General features: G+C 44.8%; 1 protein-coding gene across 17 annotated transcripts in view; it reads left to right on the top strand.

The window, feature by feature from the left end:
- Nucleotides 1–14,531: 14,531 nt before the first annotated feature.
- Nucleotides 14,532–22,036, top strand: part of THADA (THADA armadillo repeat containing) — a 317,566-nt gene continuing 310,061 nt past the window's right edge. For 8 of the 17 annotated variants that reach the window (XR_007774144.1, XR_007774145.1, XM_050951713.1 and 5 more), the window contains exons 1-2: nt 14,534–14,691; nt 20,480–20,577. Coding sequence is in view for 13 of the 17 variants with exons in the window: in XM_050951713.1 (XP_050807670.1) it covers nt 20,502–20,577 (76 nt within the window). In the remaining 4 variants the exon portion in view is untranslated. Of the gene's footprint in view, nt 14,692–20,479; nt 20,578–22,036 lie in introns of all 17 variants that reach the window. The other 9 variants (XM_050951710.1, XM_050951707.1, XM_050951708.1 and 6 more) reach the window with 4 other exon arrangements.

Genomic DNA, 22,036 nt, shown 5'->3' on the forward strand with positions numbered 1-22,036 from the left:
TCGAAGCCGCCGCGCCTCTAACCGCCTCCCCCGCGCCTGTCCCACGATCCCCGCGGCGGGCAGCGAGGGGCCTGAGCGGCAGCCGCGCTGGCCACTGAGGAGCCAGAGGCTGCCCGGCCGCAGGCCGGCGGGCGGGGCCGCCCGTCCCCTCTTGTGCCTGCGAAGAGGGGAGGCAGCTTCGGGGCACAGCTGGGAGGGAAGGTCCCAGTTCCTGCGGCTCCCTCCCAGCCAGACCGAGAGGCTACGGGGCGTGGGACGGCTCCCTTTGGCCGAGGCCGGCAGGGTGCCCCGTCGGGGCACGCCAGGAGCACCTGGTTCGGGCAGGGGAACCCCTGTGTCGGTGCCTGTTGGGTCAGGGGAACCCCTGTGTCGGTGCCCATTGAGGCATGGGAACCTCAGTGTCAGTGCCTGTTGGGGCGGGGGAACCCCTGTGTCGATGCCCGTTGGGGGAAGGGACTTTCTGTGTCGGTGCCCATTGAGGCATGGGAACCCCAGTGTTGGTGCCCGTTGGGTCAGGGGAACCCCTGTGTCGGTGCCCATTGAGGCATGGGAACCTCAGTGTCGGTGCCAGTTGGGTCAGGGGAACCCCAGTGTTGGTGCCCGTTGGGTCAGGGGAACCCCAGTGTTGGTGCCCATTGGGGGAAGGGACTCTCTGTGTCGGTGCCCATTGAGGCATGGGGATCCCTTTGTCCTTGCCTGTTGGGGCATTGGAACCCCTGTGTCGGTGCCCGTTGGGTCACTGGAACCCCTGTATTGGTGCCCATTGGGGGAAGGGACTATCTTGTCGGTGCCTGTTGGTGCGGGGGACCCCTGTGTTGATGCCCATTAGGAGAAGGGACTCTCTGTGTCGGTGCCCATTGAGGCATGGGGATCTCTGTGTCGGTGCCGATTGGGTCAGGGGAACCCCTGTGTCGGTGCCCATTGGGGCAAGGGACTCTGTGTTGGTGCCCATTGAGGCATGGGGATCTCTGTGTCGGTGCCTGTTGGGTTACGGGAACCCCTGTATTGGTGCTCATTGGGTCAGGGGAACCCCAGTGTTGGTGCCCATTGGGGGAAGGGACTCTCTGTGTCGGTGCCCGTTGAGGCATGGGAACCCTTGTGTTGGTGCCTGTTGGGTCGGGGAACCCCTGTGTCGGTGCCCATTGGGGGAAGGGACTCTCTGTGTCGGTGCCCGTTGAGGCAGGGGGATCTCTGTGTCAGTGCCCGTTGGGGCAGAGTAACCCCTGTGTCAGTGCCTGTTGGGGCATGGGACTCTGTGTTGGTGCCCACTGAGGCTTGGGGATCTTTGTGTCAGAGCCCGCCGGCGCTCGGGAACCCTTGTGTCGGTGCAAGCTGAGGCATGGGGATCTCTGTGTCAGTGCCCGTTGGGGCACGAGACTCCCTATCTTGGTGCCTGTTGGGGCATGGGGATCTCTGTGTTGTTGTCTACCAGGGCACCCCCATTCATGCATTGGGATCCTTGTGTTGGTGCCCGCGTCGGTGCCTGCCGAGGCATCCCTGTTGAGGTGAGGGGACCCTGTGTCGGTGCCCGACAGAGCTGGCCCTGTCAGGACATGGGGACCCCATGTCTGTGCCCACCAGTGGTGCCCCCATAGGTGTGCAGGGACTCCTGTGTTGGTGCCCACCAGAGGCACCCCCATCAGGTATCCCCTAAGGGCTTCCTTGTGTCAATAGTATGCTCCACCATGCTCCATTGGGGAGCAGGGATCCCTATCTCAGTGCCTGTCGGGGCAGAGGGACCCTTTTTCTGGTGCCTGCTAGGGACGCCCCTGTCAGGGTGGAGGGATCCCTGTCTCAGTGCCAGCCCAGGGTGCCCACATCAGGGCACTGGGACCCTGTGTTAGAGGTCCTGCTCAACCCATGCAGCCTTGGGATGGAGCATGCTAGGTACAGCCAGATAGTGTAAAGTAATCTTAACTACAGATGTTACTATTAGCTCCCCCTGGAATGAATGACTTTTTAACCAAAGGATCATGCTCCGAGTGAAGGCAGAGGACTCCAGACCTCTAACAGGAAAACCTTTGTATAAAGAAATTTGTATAATGATCAGGGCCGATGTAACCACTAGGCAAACTAGGCGTCTGCCTAGGGCGCCAAGATTTGGGGGCGCCAAAAAGTGGGCTGCGCTGTTTCTCAGGCAGCTGCTTGGCCACCTCTGCTCCTGCTAGGCCCTGGCTTGGGCGTTGCTTGGCAGAGGGATGCCAGCTCTGATTTTATGTCAAAAGTACTCAGATGCTATTGTGATTGCTATTCCTGCTAGTCTTCAATATCTGGTAAAGGGACAGTATACTTGGAACAAATTGTCAGTTCCATCTGAATGGGTATTAACTCTCTAAATGTTCAGCGTGCTGTTCAGGTTATACACTTTACTTATACATATTGCATGATAAGAGTGTTCTCCAACTTTTATTCTGGATAAATATCATTTTATGTAAAGGTCATTATTGCTATTATTTCTTGGAGAACAGCAGCTAGCTGGGCTTTGCCTCTGGACATGATATACTGGGAAGATTTTAGTTCTCACAAAATGTCCTATGGTTCAGTTTCTCTTAAGAGCTTGGCAGTAGTTCACCCTTCCCCATAAGCTGAACGTGTATTAATTCTAATGAACAGTGCCACATTATGCAGTATTCAATTTTGAAAGTTTATAATAAGCGATGCTCCGGGGGTGGGGACTAGGGGGTGCAAGGTGGAAGTTTTGCCTAGGGTGCAAAATATGCTTGCACCAACTCTGATAATGATATACCTTGTTTTGTTGCTTCAAGAGCTCTAACTGGTTTTCCCCCTTTCCCACCAGTCCTGCACAGACATCAGTGGAACTATTCACAGTTAAATACGCATGTAAGTTTTTACAGGATCGGGACACAAGAGGGTAATAAATACACTATTTAGAAATCTTTCATTAATGCTTTTCAAATTCCTTTGGGAGTTTCCTACTGTTGCTATCAAGTCCTGGTTCTTTCACTTCAGTCATTTGTATCCTGTAATAAATTCCCTGCCTTACACTTTTCCAAATATTTGAAGGAATAATTTAATACATTGATGGAAATGGGTAGTACCCTGTGATGCTACAGGCTGAGACCCAGAACGCCAAAAAAAAGACCCATTGACTCCACAAGGGCCTGTCCACATGGTTTGCTTCATAGGAGTAAGGCCCAAGTGTGAGCTGGAGAGCAGGTCACAAAAGGCATATCACTTACAATACAGGTTACAGAAATGAACATTCAATATTTTCTCTAATTTCTCCTCACTTTGACATAGTTGCATTTATTGTATTAGCTTTCCATAGTATAACTCTGGAATCTTGCAGGACAGTTTTCCTGTCCAAAAAAACCTAATAGAAATATTTTTAAAATACAACAGGATTGCTTCTCCTCTGAAGTCTGAGCATTAGCCAGAATGCTAGGTTGAGGAGAAGATCATAATATAATTTGTAGTACTGAAATTAATTTTATTAGTGAAACAGTTGTAGAGTATAATTGGTGCAAAAAGAACTAACAAAATATAATTCGTTGTATTCGAAACTTTTGGAAGTGAATTGTATAATAACCTGCATTTCTATTGTAACTTTCATCCTAAGGGATCCTAAATCATATTATAAAGTTAACACATTAATATATCAACTATATACAAGAATGATGTTGCTATCTCTGTGCTGAAAATGCAGGGTGAATTTCAAGTAGGCCAGAACATAATTACCTGAGTTCCAGTTTGGCCAGAGTAATGGACATGAAATCTCTACTCATGCAAAAAGTTCCATGGATCCATAAGTAGCGAGAATATCAGTTTTATATCTCATCTGTTATTCCTATGTAGGTTTTAAATGTAAGAAGATGCAATAAAATGTCACATAAATCCATCTATTGATATACAGATACAATACAATGAACATATGAATAGATATTGTGTATTCATATAATTATACTTGTACCTTTTCAGAATAATTTACCAATATAAATAAATGATTCATCCTCAGAGAATATTGTATGCAGAACTGATTACCTCATCTCAAAAAGGATATTACAGATATAGAGAGAGTTCAGGGAAGGGTACTGAGAATGATTAAAAGCATGAAAGAATTCCTATAAAGAGAGATTGAAAAGACTGGGATTGTTTATCTTAGATACATAAAAGAGGACATGATAAAAATATGTAAAGTAATGAACAGTACAGAGAAGGTAGATTGAGAACATCTGTCCTTCCTGTCTCATAACACAAGAGCAAGGGGATATTCAATTAAATTAAAAGGTGGTTAATTACAGCTAATGAAATGAAATGATTTTTCAATATGCAACATGTAGTTGGATTGTGGAACTTATTGCCACTGACTGAGACCAAGAATTTAGCAAGATTCTAAGGAGATACTGGACATTTATATGGATAACAAAAATGTCCAGAGTTATAATAGTTAATGCTAAAAAAGTTTTGGAAGGACTATAAAATCTCATGCTTTAGGGGTTAAACCAATATTTAATTATTAGGAATTATGATGAGACCTTAACTGGCGAGAGACGGGGAAGATTATCCCACATCTGTCTACTTTGAGCCTTTCATCTTCCTGTGAAGCAGCTGTTGCTGGCCTTTGCTGGAGACAGGATACTGGATGAGATGGACTATTGATGTGATCCAGTGTGGTGGTTCCTACGTTTTTCCTTTATTTTTTGTTTATTTCTTTTTTCTTCGTCCTTCACTCCAATTTCGGGTTTTTTTGACATTATATGTATTTTTCTCAGTCTCTTTCTGTTTTCCCTAAGAATAACTGAAACACATCCTCCTGATTCTGAAGTTTATGAGCACCTCAGAAATGAGGGTGGCAGTGCTGTTAACATGATTCAGCAAAAAAAGTAGAATTTGCCAAATATAAACTCAGGGGTTGGAATTGTGTGCAATCACCAGGGAAGGGGTTTTGACTTTCATGACATAAAACTTGACTTTTAGGAGTTTTTTTTCTCATTAAAAAGGCAGACCAGTCCATGGCTGAGTAAGTTGTCTTCTGGTTACCTGTAGCTTTCTTAAGTGCTTGTAAAGTACCAGGACTGTATTATCTGAGCACATAGCTCTTGATCACAATGAAGAAATCTGACTGGTTTCAGATTGCCTGTTCCACTGTTAAGAAAATTTTGCTCCATCTGCTTATAAGAGGCTATACTCCAGACCATGCTTTGTATCAATATCAAATAGTGTGAACAGCAGTTTACTATAGAATATAATGATCTATTTAATTGCATTTTTAAAGCACTTTTCACTGAACTATTTAAATTGAGTATTATGCCATTTTACCAGTAAAAACAATTGAAATAATGCAGAGTATTTCTATTTGAATTATGTTTGAAAAACATTTTTATAATTATAATTTTTTTTAAATATTACAATATACATATGTTATTACAAAATGATAAATATGAAGGGAGGAAATTGACATAATTTATCTTCATTTTCTCTACAATCTCATAATACATGGGGATATATGGTAAGACACGCTGTGATTAATTGAAAAGACCCCACATGGATTCTAGCAGGAAAAGAGTTAAAAATCTCTGTCCAAACAGCTAACAACCTTTGCACTCTAGTAATGGAGACAGGTGATTTAGCAGATGCTAACGAGTCATATGCTGACAGTAGCCCCCTAATTCCCAAATTATCAGGGAAGGAGTTGTGAATAGATTTCAGGTAGATAGTAAGCTGAAATCTCTCTTTATCTGGATATATATAGAATAGCTGATTAGTTTTGTGACTTGGCTGAAATATGTAAACTTTGTCTCGTGTATGTTTTCACATGGACTGTTATGTAGGAAATATTTGTTGTTTGGCTTATGATGTAAAGAGGCAAAAATTTTGTCTCAACTTCCTATTTGTAAACAAGTCACACATTGTAGCATTTCTTCTTCTAGCAGGACCAAGTACTGATTTTGCTGTAGATCCCCAGGTGGCCCCCTCAAGGATTGAACTCACAACTTTGGGTTTAGCAGGCCACTGTTCAAACCACTGGGCTATCCCTCCCCCATAATGAGTTGTTATGAGGAGGAAGGAGAAAAAATGTTCTTTTTAACCTCTAAGGCTAGGACAAGAAGCAATAGGTTTAAATTGCAGCAAGGGAGATTTAGGTTGGACATTAGGAAAATATACCTAACTGTCAAGGTGGTTAAGCACTGGAATAAATTGCATAGGGTGTGGAATCTTCATCACTGGAAATTTTTAAGAGCAGGTTAGATAAACACCTTTCAGGGATGGTCTAGAAGATAATAATTAGTCCTGCCATGAGTGCAGGGAACTGAACTGGATGACCTCTCGAGGTCTGTTCCGGTCCTATGAGTCTATGAAAATCTTCTGTCAAACTTTTCTTGATGGAAAATGGCTTTTTAACTAAATGGAAAATTTTGCAAATTCATCAACATTTTGACAATTGTTTCAATTTAAAAGTTTTTGTGGAAAAAATTTTTTCTTGACCAGCTCTAGTTGCTGTCCTGACTTGTCACATTCTGTTCTGTTTAAAGCCTACAACCTGTATTTCAGTGATGGATGAAATTAGGGTTTTATAGAAATAGTTTTAAATATTCCACAGGTGCTTTGAGACCATTGGATGAAAGGGTCTATAGAAATGTCAATTATTAATAAAGTTTTTTCTGCATATGAAAAATACAATCTCAAGGTTTTTAGTGTCCCTTCAAAGGTGCAAAGATTTTTTCTATTGCATGGTGCCACAGAGTGGGGAAATTATGTATTGTTTTAAATAATCAATTTCCATGAGACTTTTGGCATTTAATTATGAATTTACCTCATCTCTCCTAAACTAGCACCAAAACCAGAAAATCCTCTTCATGCAAACAGATGTAGGCATCACTTGTTCAGGTTAACACTAGGTCAGAAAGGAGACTCTAGAAGAGCCAAGAAATCCATTGCTGGAGTTCTGATAGCAAGGTACTTGGGGAGCCTAGTGGAAGAGAGATGAGAAGCTCTAATATGAGACTGATTGGGGAATCCTTGAGGAGAGCCAAAAGGATGTGCAAGAATTGAACTGAGCATTGCACTAGTAATTATTCTGGAGAAGTTCTATGACCTGTGTTATAAAGGAGATCAGACTACATGATCACAACAGTCCCTTCCGGCCTTGGAATCTATGAATCTATGACTGAAGAATTGAAAGCTGATTTCTTTTGTTGGATTCTATGTTTACCTGGGGAGAGGACAAACTATATGACTGGGGTTGGAGGGCTATATTAGGCCTCAGCTACAGTACAGAGTTTTGTTGACAAAAGTTATTTTGATGACCAAAAAGAGCTATAATAACATCTCTATTGCATGTTCACACTATGGTCTCTCTGTTGGTAGAGTGCATCCACACTTGGTGCTCTAGCAACAACAGTGATAGCAGTGCACTATGGATAACTATCCAACAGTGCTATTCACCATCTTGTGCTACCAGGACTTGTGGGTTGGTGGAGAGGATCACAGTGCATAATAGGTGTGGGCTCAATGTTCCATGATGCATTGTTTTCTATTCTAGTATTCCATAAGCGTCCGACTGCAGTTCAGAGCATTTTTCAATGGCCCTTGTTTGCTGTCCGCCTACTAAATCTATGTGAAAGGATGGATCCCACACTGCTCTCTACTGCTCTGTTAAGTGTCATTAACACATCATGGATGGCAGTGGAGTTAATCTTAAAGTTCCTAACTAAACAGGATTCAGACTTGCCTGAACTGCTGTGTGACAGGGATAGGAATAACATACGATTACTTTTGGCATTCACGGAGCAGCTGTACATGGTGGATTGTCACTTTTGGTCTTGGGAAACTAGCATTGAGTAGTAGGATCACATTGTTATGCAGGTCTGGGATGACAAACAGTGGCTGCAGAACTTTCAGATGTGGAAAGCCACCTTCCTGGAACTGTGTGCAGAGCTTACGCCAGCACTGTGGCACCAGGACACCAAAATGAGAGTTCCCCTCTGCGGTGGAGAAGCACATGATGATTGCAGTGTGGAAGCTGGCAACTCCAGACTGCTACTGGTTGGTCATGAATCAGTTTGGAATTGAGAAGTTGACTGTCGGGGCTGCATTAATGCAAGTGTGAAGGGCCATTAATTGCGATTGACAATGTGTGTGAACAGGGCCGGTGCAACCATTTAGGCGACCTAGGCAGTGCCTAGGGCACTAGGATTTGGGGGGCGCCATTTTCTTCGGCAGCGACCATAGCGGCCAGATCTTCGGCCGCCACCGGCATTTAGGCAGAGGGAGCTGGGGCAGGGAAGCACGGGGAGGGCCGCCTGCAGCAAGTAAGGAGGGGCGGCACGCAGGGGAAATCCCCGCCCCAGCTCACTCCTGCCCCACCTCCTCCCTGAGCACGCCGTCGCCACTTCACTTCTCCCGCCTCCCAGGCTTGCAACGCCTAAGCTGATTGGCAGTGCAAGCCTGGGAGGCAGGAGAAGTGAAGCAGCGATGATGTGCTCAGGGAGGAGGCAGAGCAGGGGTGAGCTGGGGTGGGGGGAGTGCCTCGGGGCGGAGGGTGGGGAGCTGCAGCAAGGGGGTTGCCTCAGGGCAGATGGGGGGAGCTGCTGTGGGGGCGCCTCAGAATGGGGGTGCAGGGGGGATAGGCCGCAAGGTGGAAGTTTTGCCTAGGGCACGAAACATCCTTGCACCGGCCCTGTGCGTGAAATAGTGGATGACTTTGCAGAAATGTGTTTCTCTAACTGCAGAGGGGCAGTAGGCACGTATATCTCAATTTTGGCACCAGATCACCTTGCAGTGGAGTACATCAATAGAGAGGGATACTTCTCCATAGTGTTGCAGGCACTTGTGTATCACAGTGGGCATTTCACTGACATAAACGCTGGATTGTCCTGGAAGGTGCATGATTCACATATTTTCAGGAACACTGGCCTGTACAGAAAGCTGCAACGGCAGTAGTGGGCAAGCCAGCGGCAGGCATCTGAACCATTTGTTTACATTTGCATGGCCACCTGCAGCTCCCACGGGCCACAGGTAGCCCACCACTGTGCAAGGGTGACTTCCAGAGGGGGATGGTGAAATGCCCTTAGTGATCCTGGGACACCCAGCATATCCCTTATTCCCATGGCTCATGAAGCGTTACAAGGGAAACCTGGATAGCAGTAAGGAGCGCTTTAACAATAGGCTGAGTAGGTGCAGAAGGAGCATGGAATATGTGTTTGACAGATTAGACGCATGCTGGTGATGCCTTTATGGCAGGTTAGACCTCAATGAGGATAATATTCCCTTCGTCATAGCTGCCTGTTGTACTTTGCGTAATATTTGTGAAGCTAAGGGTGAAAGGTTTGCTCGGGGTGCATTGCTGAGGCACACTGCCTGGAAGCTGATTTTGAGCAGCTTGATACCCATGCTATTGAGGGGCACAGTGGAGGACAATTTGACTCAGGGAAGCTTTGAGGCAACAATTTGAGAATGAGAACCAAGAATGTATATTTCTATGCTGCAAATTGCAATGCTTCATTAAATCAAGTTTTGTTAGGAAACACTTGTAGTCTAGGATCTCAGTAAGCAACTGATTAAACTGCCTGGTGTATGTCTTGCTGCCACCTGATATCACAATTTGTAGGACACGAATAAAGATCACTTATCTTTCAGATTCTTTGTTTTTATTAAACAATCACACACACAAATGCTTGGTGGGAAAAGAAGGGACCAGGGAAGGGCACACATCATCCATGGGTGTAGGTCCAGCTATCATTTTGAAAATTGTCAGAGGTGGTGGAGTGAATGGGAAACCGAGAAGTTCTGGAAAGCATAATGGAATGTGTGGATGGAGTTGGGGGAGGGGTATGAAAAACAGTTCTGAATGTGCTGCAGGGAATGGGAGGCACATATCTGTTCTAACTGCAGTGTTGTGAGTGACTTAAGCATCTCTGTTTGCTCCTTCATTACTTTTTATCATCCACTCAGTGGCATTCTTAACAAAGTCTTGATTTTCTCTTCTGTTCTGCCTTTTAATTTCTCTCCACCCCTTGTGTTCCCTTTTTCTGCATCAGAGTATTGCAAGACCTCCCAGAACATATTCTGCTTCTTCCATCTTGGATGCTTTCTAATCTGGTGGAGGCGCTCCGCTAGTGTGTAGGGGGTTCCCGTGACGGCCACATCTGCAGAAGCACAAGAAACAATACACAGAAGCATGGTTATTAGTTCATGCACAGCATTGAATCATTACAGTTGAGCACACCTCTTATAACATACCGAGCACTTTCTCACTGTCCCTTGGCAAGCACACATCTTGACAAGCACCTTAGACACGGTGAGTTTAGCCCGAGGTGCGATGGGAGGGGGTGGGGCATTCTGGGGTAAACAGCAATGGTGTTTATGGAAAGGGTCATGGTGCAGGCAACTAGGGACAATATTGTAAATTCTCCAACCCTTTTCCGTAGATGGGGGTCATTGAAGCAGATCTCTCACTCCTGAGGGTAACCAAGGAAGCAAGGCTACATTTGCTGCACACTTGTGGCTTCCGACCTGGTCCCTATGCTGCTCGCCTATGTGCCACTTTGGTCCCTGCGTAAGTGATTGCAGAGTGGTATAGGAAAGTTTAATTCGATGAGGGAAGGAACAAAGCAGCTCTGCCAAGGAACCTCTGGCAGAGGATTGCCGAGGACTGCCAGTAAAGTTTTTCCTAGAGATCTCTCTGAAGGATTCCTATAAGATCTCGGTGTGCATCAATATACAATTCTGCTGTACTGCTTAGCTGCATAGGGAAATGTGCAGCACACAGAAACACAGCTAGCCTTTTACATTTCTATCCCTTGACCCACTTCTGCAGTACTCAAAGCAAATGAAAGCAAATGGATGTCATGTAACCAAGCACCATCAACTCAACTCCCCTTTCCCCCCAAACCATTTACCTCTCCCGCTTCTTGCTCACTGGACTGGTTACACTACTTCAGAGTGGAGAACAGTTCTTGATTGGCTGGCTCACCTGCTAACCCCATCATGTGCTCCGCATCATCCTCTAACTCCACCTGCTCGTCCACAACTTCGTCCTCTGGGTTAGGTTCACTTTCTGCTGCCTCTAGCTCTGACAAAGTGTCCACGGAGCTCTTGGTGGTGGAGGTGGGGTTACCACTGAGGATAGACTTCTTATAGAATCAGCAGGCCTTCGGTGCAGCACCAGAGTGACAGTTTGCCTCCCTTGCCTTCTGGTACGCTTTCCTCAGCTCCTTTATCTTTGCTCTGCACTGCACTGCATCCCGATCGTACCCATTTTCAGATAAGCCACAAGAAAACTGCCCGTAGGTATCAAAATTTCTACAGCTGGAGCGTGGCTGGAACTCAACAGCCTTCTCTCCCCAAATACTAAGCAGATCCAACTGCTCTGCATTGGTCCAAGTTGGAGACCGCTTGCCATGGGAGCCACCATGGTCAGCTGGGAAGATGTGATGTGAGCTCTCCATGCTGAGCAAACAGGAAATGGAATTTCAAAAATTCACAAGTCTTTAAAGGGGGTGGTGGTGGTTGTTTACTGGGCTCCAGAGCAGAGAAGTTTGAACTGCTGACCATAGAGGTCAGGATGGGCATTGTGGAACATCTCCTGGAGACCATTTACAGTGACAGAACTAATCATGCTGTTTACACTGGCACTTTGTTGCTAAAAAGTTGCTGAAAAAAACCCTCTCTTGTAGAGGTGATTTTATTTTGTTGCCAAAACTGAAGTGTTTTGTTGCCAAAAGTGCCATTGCAGTGTGTACACCTCCACTGTTTTGCTGCCAAAGAAGGTACATTTTGCTGACAAAACTCTGTAACATACAAAAGGCCTTAGAAGCTGGAGACAGAAGAGTCTCATTTTGGAAGAGAGGAAACTGCGACATAGAGCATAAGGTACCAAGGTGATTGTGTCAATCTCCCAGAGATGAACGTATAGATAAATTACAACAGGAGAAAAATATTATTTTTCCCTCAGGCCAATCTGTTAGAGATCAGAAGACTCTATAGAAATTAAACTTCAGTTTTAGAGCTTAATCCAAAGTTTGTTGAAGTCTAGGGAAAGACTACCATTGACTTCACTGGATTTAGAATTAGTCCCCTACAGAAAATTACTGCTAGGTGATAAGAACAGATAAACCAATGACTTTGACACAGAGTTCAAATATAATTAGTTTTCCTCACTGGGATGTTATTTTTACGAGGGCTCCAGAAAACAGGAATTACGTTATATTACTCCATAGTCCTTCACATTGACAGTGTCCAATGTCAAGTGTCAATGATGCAGTTTTCAATGAGAATTTCACCTGTGTAAGGACTGCAGCAAACATAAGGCTGCTTATCTCTATTTGGAGAAAGGACCCTCATCCATTGTAAATCACTGATTGGAAAGAGGAAAGATCATCCTCATTTGATGTTCTGTTAAGTGTTGTAGGGTCCCAGTTACTGTGTGGGTATGGGAAATGGTGCAAGACACAATGTACAGGAGTTGCAATCTAACAAAATCCATCCCATTTGACACTTTAATAGGGAATGTTGCACAGCAAAGTAGCTTCTACTTAGCTAGCTAAAGCAGAATCAACTTTCCTTTTGTTTTATTAGTTTTACAGTTTTATAAAGAGGTGTTCAGGTGACAAGATGACAAGCAGAGTGCTATTTGTTTGGTGGTGAACACCTCCAATTTTGTGGGTCAGGAGGCATAAAGTAAACTTGTGCAATTGGAGGGCAGTTTTCAGACAAAGTGTTACTGTATTTTTATATGGCACTTCACAATGTACAAAACAGACTGAAAAGCCAATATGAGGAACTTTGTCTAAGGATCTATCTGGCAAAAAGTGCTGAGCAATGATTTTCTGCTGATGGGGCTCACTTCATCGTAGTGAAATGCAATCACCTTTGAGGCAAAACCTAAGTAACTATTGCATACAGCAATGCTACATGACAGCCTAAAGTCGGAAGTGATGAATGCCATATCCAATTGAAATTCAGGAGTGTGGTTCAGTTACAGTAGGCTTCAGAACTACCCACAATGGAATTTGGCCTGGAGAAAGAGGTAACATTCTAACTTATATGATTTCTATTTAAGTACCAATCCATTGGTGTGAGTACTCTAACAATAGTTAAAAGCATAAGTATAAAACATAGAAGTTTAGTCATCATGCATAGTGAAGACCCTACAGAGAGCATGTTCTTAGTAGCCCATTCAGTCTAAAGAGGGTGCTCTACCAAGAGTATGCGTACCCCTGGGGATATGCAGAGGTCTTCCAGGGGGTACATTAACTCATCCAGATATTTGCCTAGTTTTACAATAGGATACATAAAAAACACTAGTGAAGTCAATACAAACTAAAATTTCATACAGTGACTTGTTTATATGGCTCTATATACTATACATTGAAATGTAAGTACAATATTTATATTTCAATTGATTTATAATTCTACAAGAAATGAGAAAGTAAGCCATGTTTCAATAATAGCATACTGTGGCACTTTTGTATTTTTATGTCTGATTTTGTAAGCAAGTAATTTTTAAGTGAAGTGAAATTAGGGGGTATGCAACACAAATCAGACTCCTGAAAGGGGTACAGTAGTCTGGAAAGGTAGAGAGCTATTGCTCTAATGTGTGTCAGTGCTGATTGCAATTGCAGTGATATTACAGTAGGGTCAAATATTCAAAACTGGCTGCCTAAATTGCACCAACTGAATTTACACTCACATTGCAATTGGAAAACCTCAACGTGTATGGAAAAATAATACAAGTAATTTTAATGGAAATGTCACATGGAGGATTTTCAGATGAAACCTAGGTTTTGGAACAAACCAACATCTTCCGCTGGCTAGTGGATCCTGGGAAGACAGAGACCAGGAGGTGAAATTCTAACAGAGGTGTTCCAAGTCATGGGCCCAAGTGTCTGATGCCTGGATTCTGTGAATGAAATTCAGAGCCAATTTTTACTACTGCAGCAACCAGGAATGGATTTTTATATCGAACTCTAAAAATGACATCATCTGCCTATAGCAGTGCGCAGTACCATCACTGCACAGCACTCCATACCATTGACCCCACTAAGCCGTGGGCCATACCAGAAAAGCTATGTAACTATTTAGAGTGATTTTTTTTTGGTTAACCCAATATAGTTTTACAGATATAGCTTATTCTGCTTCCTGAACAGTCACAAGCTACGTGCTGCTCAGGCACTTACACTTCTATATCCTTCCTAGCTTTCATCCACTGATTTTGAGACTGAGGAACTTTCAGTCTAAAGATCTAGCTGGCAAAGGGGCAACTGCCCTCCAAGGGCCTACGGGTCTCAGATACCATGGTGGTAAGTGCACCTAGACAGAAAAGCCCTCAGCACACTTCATTGACACTTCTCCCACCCACGTACTGTCCCTTAGCAGCACCGCTTAGCTTCAGAGCTCATCCTGCTACCGGAAGGGCTCCAAGCCCCGCCTCTCCTGGAGGCCAGGGGGCAGTGTCTGTGTTGTAATTGGCGAGCGGGATCTGTCAGTCAGTCCCTGTACCGAAAGTCGGAGGGCCAGCGTGCGTCACTCACAGCTGCCGCGGTTTGGTTCCGCGTCCCGGCCCCGCCCTCTCTCGCTCCGGGCCGGGTGCTCCCGCCCCTTCCTCAGCGGAGACAACACGTGGCCGGGCCGGAACCTGATCGAGCCCCGCCGGGGGGCGGAGGCAGTGTGGGTGGGTGGCCAGGAGGCGGCAGCAGAGGCTGGGTGCAGAGCCAGTGTCCCCCTCGGGTAAGCGGGGAGCTTCTCAGTGAAACCCCATGTGCTGGGGGGCGCAGCTGATGGGGGTAAATGCGCCAGGGGGGTGGGAGGCGCAGGTCCTGCCCCTTTCTCTGGTGATGGGGGGATAAATGCCCCAGGGATGTGGAGTCACAAGTCTAGCCTCTTTCTTTGGTTTTGGGGAGAAGGAGGGTAAATGCCCCAGAGGGTGGGGATCACAGGTCCAGCTCCTTTCCCTGGTGATGTGGAGAAGGGGGGTAAATGCCCCAAGGGGTGTGGGGGTCACAGGTCCAGCCCCTTTCCCTAGTGATGTGGAGAAGGGGGGTAAATGCCCCACTGAGTGGGGTTGGGGGCACAGGTCCTGCCCAGTTTTTCTGGTGATGGGAAGAAGGAGTGTTAATTCCCTGGTGCTCTTGCATTTCATGCCCTTGCCTTCAGCGTGACTGGAAGCTGTACCTTGTAAGTGAAGAGCAAAGGACTAGACTTCTAGATTCCTGGGTCCTCTTCCATGATGTTGTCATTTATTTAGCTTGACCTGTTTGCTTAGGGGAGTGGTCCCCAACTTTTTTGTGGCCAGTAGCACATTCATGTTTTCAGAAGAGGGTGGCTGGCGCCAACAATTTTTCAAGGCTTATTTTGTGTTTGTACATTAAATAATACGAAAAACATCATGTTTAATGTTACATAACATATGAATCCATAAGATAAAAAGGGTAATTTTACATGTAAAAGGTATTAATTAAATTATTCGGCAATTACTCTTTCACCTTACCATGTGAATTTGCTCTTTTTTATCTACCTGTAAGAAAAATTAAGGAGTTTTTACAAAATAAATATCATAAACAGTTTTCATCTTATTTATTTTAAAAAAGTAAAACATTGTTGAACTGCTGGTCCAAATATATTTATTATTCTTACTTTTAATATAGAATGAAACCTGCAGCCCCAGAGTTCTCTGTCCCCAGCAGGCGTGGGGCTGAGGCTTCTCTCTGGCATAAGCGACAGCCCCACACCTAACAGGGACCGAGAACACTGGCGCCTGCAGCCCCGGAGTTCTTTGTCCCTGGCAGGGGTGGGGCCCCGGCTTCTCTCTGGCTCTGAAGCCAGAGAGAAGCTGCGCTCCGGCGCGTGCTGGGGACAGAGAACACCAGCGCCCGCAGCCTAGAGCCCCGGAGTACTCTGTCCCAGCAGGCGCGAGGCCCTGGTTTCTCCCCCGCTGGGCACTAGGCGGGCCTCGTGCCTGTTGGGGACAGAAAACACTGGCGCCTGCAGCCCCAGAATTCTCTGTCCCCGGAAGGCGCGGGGCCGCAGCTTCTCTCTGGCTTAAGCCGCGGCCCTGTGCTTTCCAAGGACAGAGAATGCCGGCGCCCGCGGCCTGCAGCCCCGGAGAAGCCGGAGGGAAGCTGCAGCCGCGCACCTGCCAGGAACAGAGAACGCCGGTCCCCGCAGCCTGTGGGCCCCGGAGTTCTCGGTCCCCGGCAGGTGCGAGGCCATAGCTTCTCTGCCCTGCTGGGCACTAGGTGGGCACACATAAATGCCCCGATGGGGGCCATGGCACCTATGGGCACCGCATTGGGGCCACTGGCTTAGGGCCAGATCTTTATCTATATGGTCTCTGAGGCATTTCACTGCGTAAGAAATAATCTCACCTTTGGGCTCAACTAGGTGAGTATGCATGTCAGAGTACATCTTGAGGCCAGATGAAAATTTAGCTCTCCACTATGTATTTCAGTTTCCTCATCCCTAAAATTGGTATTGTAGGGAACTTCAAGATGCTTAAATGAAAGGTGCTGTGAACGTGTAGTACCTCTCATAACTCAAGCCTGACCCCAGATGTACAGTACCTACCTTCTTAACTTGTGTAAAACTGATTTTAAACATTAGCTTTAATAATTTTTTAAAAATAAATATTACAGTCCTAAAGTTACTTCCTAAAAGTAGTTTTGGGCTCTCATAGACTTTAAGGTCAGAAGGGATCATTCACGATAAACAAGTCTGACCTCCTGCACTTTGCGGGCCACAGAACCTCACCCATCCACTCCTGTAATAGACCCATAACCTCTGGCTGAGTTACTTATGCCCTCCAATCATTATCTTTTTCTCTTTCACTTGCATAGATTTGCACTAATATTATGCATTTAATATAAATAAAATCAGTCTCTTCTCTGGGAGGAGATTCTTCCTGTCCCAAATCATGTTTTCTTTCTCCACAAATTATTCACCTCAAAAACTTCTAGGGTAGCATAAGAGGTTTTATCTGGTTTATTAGTCCCCGCTGGCAGTGATTATGGTATGATAAGTAGGATAGCATAGTTTTCTGCTGGTGGCATCAATAGTATAGGCTGTGGACACCAATGCACTTTTGCCACTGTGTCATCTAACCATGGTGATCACCTGGAATTGCACTAGTGGTGAATGATGGAGACTAAAATTCCTGGTGTAGATAAAGTATTAAAGTGGTCGCTGATCTACTGGAGAATGGAAACTGGTACAACCTGGGACTTGCATCTGGCCAGCTAACAGCTGAAAAGTAAATGGGATACAGGAAACCTAACTTTGAAAGGAAACAGTTGGTTTATTTATTTATTTATTTTTAAATAATACAAAGCACTTATGGCATTTTTCATCAGTAGTTCTCATAGTGTTTTACAAACAGTAATTCCTGCAGTTTTACTGATAATCTTTCTCTCAGCTCAGATTGCCTAAGGGTGCAATCTACAAAACAACTTAGGTGCCTAAAGTCCAGAGTTAGGCATCTAAGTCCCTGTGTATGGCACCAGTGCAGTCCTAAATGGCTGCTGCATAACCCTGTAGGTGCCAAAACTCACTGTGAACCGACTTTGCACTGTAAAAATCCCTGAGACACCTAAGTTTTAGAGCCTGGGCTGTGCCCTCTGCTGCCGGCATCTGGATGTCTGTTTCCCATCTAATCCCAGAGTAATTCAGAAAATGGGAAGATAGACATTCAACCACCTAAGTTGCATGTAGGGCCTGATCCAGTAGGTGGCCTTCAAGCATGCCTACTGAAGCAGGTCCTATTCCGAATCTGGTTGGAGGTGCTGGTGAGGCCACTCACCTTGTAATATTTAGTCTGGTGGATAGAGCACTTGCCTGGGTTGTAGAAGACCCAGGTTCAATTCCCCCCTCTTCCAGAAGGGGAGCAAGGATTTGAACAGGGGTCTCCTATCCCTCAGGAGAGTGCTCTAACCATTGAGTTATGAGATATTTTGGTATGGGGCTCTCTCAGTGTCTCCTTTTGAAGCTGTTCCACTGTGGATAAATAATGAGTGATTGGAGCAAGAGGTTTGAAGCGGGTCCACTACCTCCCAAGTTGGTTCCCTAACCACTAGATAATAGCATTATTCTTGTTATTTCCATTCTCTCTTGACCCATCACCTCCTCCTCCTCTGGCCATTTTTTGTGTAGTGAGGCAGGTACCTAAGTCATTCCCACAAGAAATGGCTTATGTACCAAAACTGAGTGACTCCAGCAAAGATAGGCACCTTCCTGCAGCCTGGACTCAGGACAATCTCTGTGAGAGGGATGGCACTTTTAGCACATGCCTCACTTGTAGGAATCTCCCATTGGCTCGCTTAGGCAGCTCCACACCATGCATGCTGGCTTTTGTGGATCACATGCTAAAGTGCTTCTCTCTCCCTGTTCATTGCAGAGGGCAGTGGTTCTCAAAGCCGGTCTGCCGCTTGTTCAGGGAAAGTCCCTGGCAGGCCAGGCTGTTTTGTTTAATGGCCGTGTCTGCAGGTTTGGCCTATCGCGGCTCTCACTGGCTGCGGTTCGCTGCTCCAGGCCAATGGGGGCTGCAGGAACTGGCATGGGGTGAGGGATGTGCTGGCTGCCTTCCCTTCTCAGGTTGTCTTGGAGTCAGGTGGCTAAGCTGTCTCTTGTTAGCCAGGTGCCATTCTCACTCAACACAAAACAACTAGGTGGGGGAAGAAGAAGCCTCCATTATAAAACTTAGTTTGGTGGCTAGGGTACTCAACTGGGATGTTATAGATTATCTAGCTAATGAGAAGAAAAAATTTGAACAAGGGTCTCCCGCTTTGCAGATGAATGCTCTAACCACTGGACTGTAGAGTGATTCTCACTCTCTGTGCCCCAATTAATATTTAAGGATTTAATTAAAGTAGAGTGAGACACCCACATCAGAATATTCCTTAGTTCAGTGGCTGAAGCAATCCTCTGAGAGCTAGAAGATCGCTGTTCAAACCCCTTCTTATTGGGCAGAAGGGGAATTGAACTGGGGTCTCTCTCATGCCAGATAGGTACCCTAACCAATAGGCTAAAGACTAGACAGAGAAGGAGGTAGCAGCCTCCCTTTTTTCTTTCCCAGAGTTGAGGCTCATGCTGGGGCTTAGGCATGTGATGGGCATCCAGATGCCTGCCTGAAGCAGCTGTAGAATGCCCAAAGGCAGCTGCTTAGGCACATAGGGGATTTTTACAGTGAAAACATAGATGCCAAGTGACTTTATGCACCTACAGGATTAGTCAGAAACCAAGTGAGTGAGGATTTTGTGGATCACAGTGGTTCTTAAATCTGAGATTTAGGCACCTAAGTCCCTTTGTGGATGTGGTCGTAACTCTGGTGGCAAGAGAATAGTTTACTCACCAGTTTTGTTTGCTTACATGTTATAATCATTTTGGGGGTTAAAGTCTGGTAGTTCTTGTGAAATGGGTGACTGTTCACCATGAGCTAGGCTGAAACTACCATCTCATTTCACATAAACTATCAAGCAACCTTTGGATGGTGATGCTTTCTGGTCATTATCAACCTAAACTAAACTTTGAATTGTTAACCTAGAACTGAAAGACTCTGGGCCCCATTTACAATCACATGCGCATCCCAATTCTTAAAGTTTTGCATCAAATAACATGTAATTGGTCTTTAAAACATCTTTTTAGTACTGGTGAAAAGTCCCTTACTTGTTGTTTAACACTCTTTATTAGAAACCCAGACATCTCTACACTAGTAGATCTCTAAAAGACCTTGCCTGATGGATTCAATATCCCATTTATACAGGTCAGGCTGGCTTTAAACATTGTGAGATAGGATCTTGGCCAGCTGAAATTTAACTCTTTAATTCTTGTTCTCCCAACAATTTTTAATCATTGTTTTCTGCCACTATTACATGGCCCAACTGCCCTCCAAGGGCTTTACAGTTCTCAGGTACCATGGTGATGAGTGCAGTATAAATTGCTATAGAGTGCCTGTCTTTCATCCACTGGTTTTGAGACTGTGGCTATATCTACAGTAGAGATCTTACAGCGGCACAGCTGTACTAATGCAGCTGCGCCTCTGTAAGATCTCTCATGTAGCCGCTCTATCCTGTTGGGAGAGAGTTCTCCTGTCGACATAATTAAACCACTTGCAACGAGTGACGGTAGCTATGTCGGCGGGAGGAGCTCAGTATCACTTATCTGGGCAAAACTTACGTTGCTCGGGGGGGTGTTTTTTCATATCCTTGAGCGACATAAGTTTTGCTGACCTAAGTGGTAGTATAGACATGGCCTGTGTTGTGGTTTTTTGTCTTCTATTTTGTGTCATGAATCCTCAGTGAATTTTGGATGAAAAACTTGAAGTGCTTAAAAGTGACAAAATGAAACAGCAGTGAATTTACCACATTTCCTGTAAAATGATTGTGGAAGTTAAAATGGAATGGAACAAACTATTTTAGGGAAAATATGAAGATCAGTGTTAATAGCTAAAAATGAAACCGTGAATTAATTATGCTTTGAAACAGTATTTTTAGCAGGTCCTAAAGTTTAAAACTTTTTTTAAAAGTAGGTTACATTTTAATCAAACAAAAATGGTTTTGAAGAAGAAGAAAGAAATTCAAGTTGATGCATTCATTCTTGAGTGCCAAGAGCTTGAAACACTTCGATGTAAGTATTATTTTTTCCCTAAATTAATTTGTGTAATTTGTCTGTTCGTAGAATTACCTGAATACCTACTAAAATTGATTTTTTAAATTTTTTTAAATGCTTTATCCCTGAGAATAATTAAAGAAAAGAAAAGGACTTTTAGCTTGACTGCCTTCAATGGAGTCCTATTCCATTCTCCTTTGGAGGGATAGCTCAGTGGTTTGAGCATTGGCCTGCTAAACCCAGGGCTGTAAGTTCAATCCTTGAGTGGGTCACATAGGTATCTGGGGCAAAATCAGTACTTGGTCCTGCTAGTGAAGGCAGGGGGCTGGGCTTATTGACTTTTCAAGGTCCCTACCAGTTCTAGGAGATAAGATATCTCTATTTAAAAAAAAAAAATCTTGGCTGTTACTCATAGGTGTGAATGGATACTTTAAAGTATGAATGGACCTTTTAGGACTATGATAAAGATGCAGAGGGTTCCTAAGGAGAAAAACACACAAGAGACTTTAAATAACTGCAAAATAAGGCATTCATGTATTTCTCATGATTCTTGGATTTTCCAAGCACAGTTTGATACTTTTAGTTCAGATACTTTTAGAATGTTGTATGTTTGGTGATCAAGTGTGATACAACTTTTCAGTAGTCTTTGTAAAAGGAATTAGTAATAAAGACAAATATGTTTATATTATTGAGAATTTTGACTTTGTACCTTACAATTAGGAACATAGGAATTAACACATGGATCTGAGGTCCATGTAGTCTAATATCTTTTCTCCAGTAGTGGCCAAAAGCAGATGCTTCTAAGGAAGGTTAAAAACACCGCATTAATCAAATATGGGATGATCTGCTTCTGACAATAAGTTCCATCCTGATCTAAGGGTATGTCTATAGTGTAGTTCAACATTCGCAGCTGACCGGGGCTCGCAGGGCTCAGGCTGTGCGGCTGTAAAATTGCAGTGTAGGTCTCCAGCCAGAGTTCAAATGACTGCATTGTTAGTGGCTTGTGCCCTAAAGCATGTGGTTTAATATCACTTCCAAAAATTTTATCATTCATTACAATAACTCTGGATAGTTTTGTGGTCCATGTCCATGTCCAGTCCCTTTTTGAATCTTGCTGAATTTTTGGCCTCAATGACCGTTCTGCTTTTGGATCAGTTAAAATAGAGTGAGAGAAACTTGAGCACCTCCCTTCTGCTCCCATATCACTCTTGTGTTTTGGGAAGGAAATCTGCTGCTAGCAGGTCTTTAGTCCTGAGGTCTGGGCTGCTGCTTCTTGTCGTCTCCAAAACTCATGTGTAGGACATGACATGCTGTTGGCCATAGGGACACTGGGAACAAGCAGCCCACCAGAATTAGTCCGAGATGAATGTTTTCTCCTGTATTTGGCACCGTGTCCCTGACCCGGGTGGCCAGGTGCTGTGGTCTATGCAATTCTCTTTACAGGGTTGATGCCTACATACTCTAATCTTAGAAGCTC

Source organism: Gopherus flavomarginatus, chromosome 4, assembly GCF_025201925.1.
Source record: "Gopherus flavomarginatus isolate rGopFla2 chromosome 4, rGopFla2.mat.asm, whole genome shotgun sequence".
NCBI lineage: Eukaryota > Metazoa > Chordata > Testudines > Testudinidae > Gopherus > Gopherus flavomarginatus.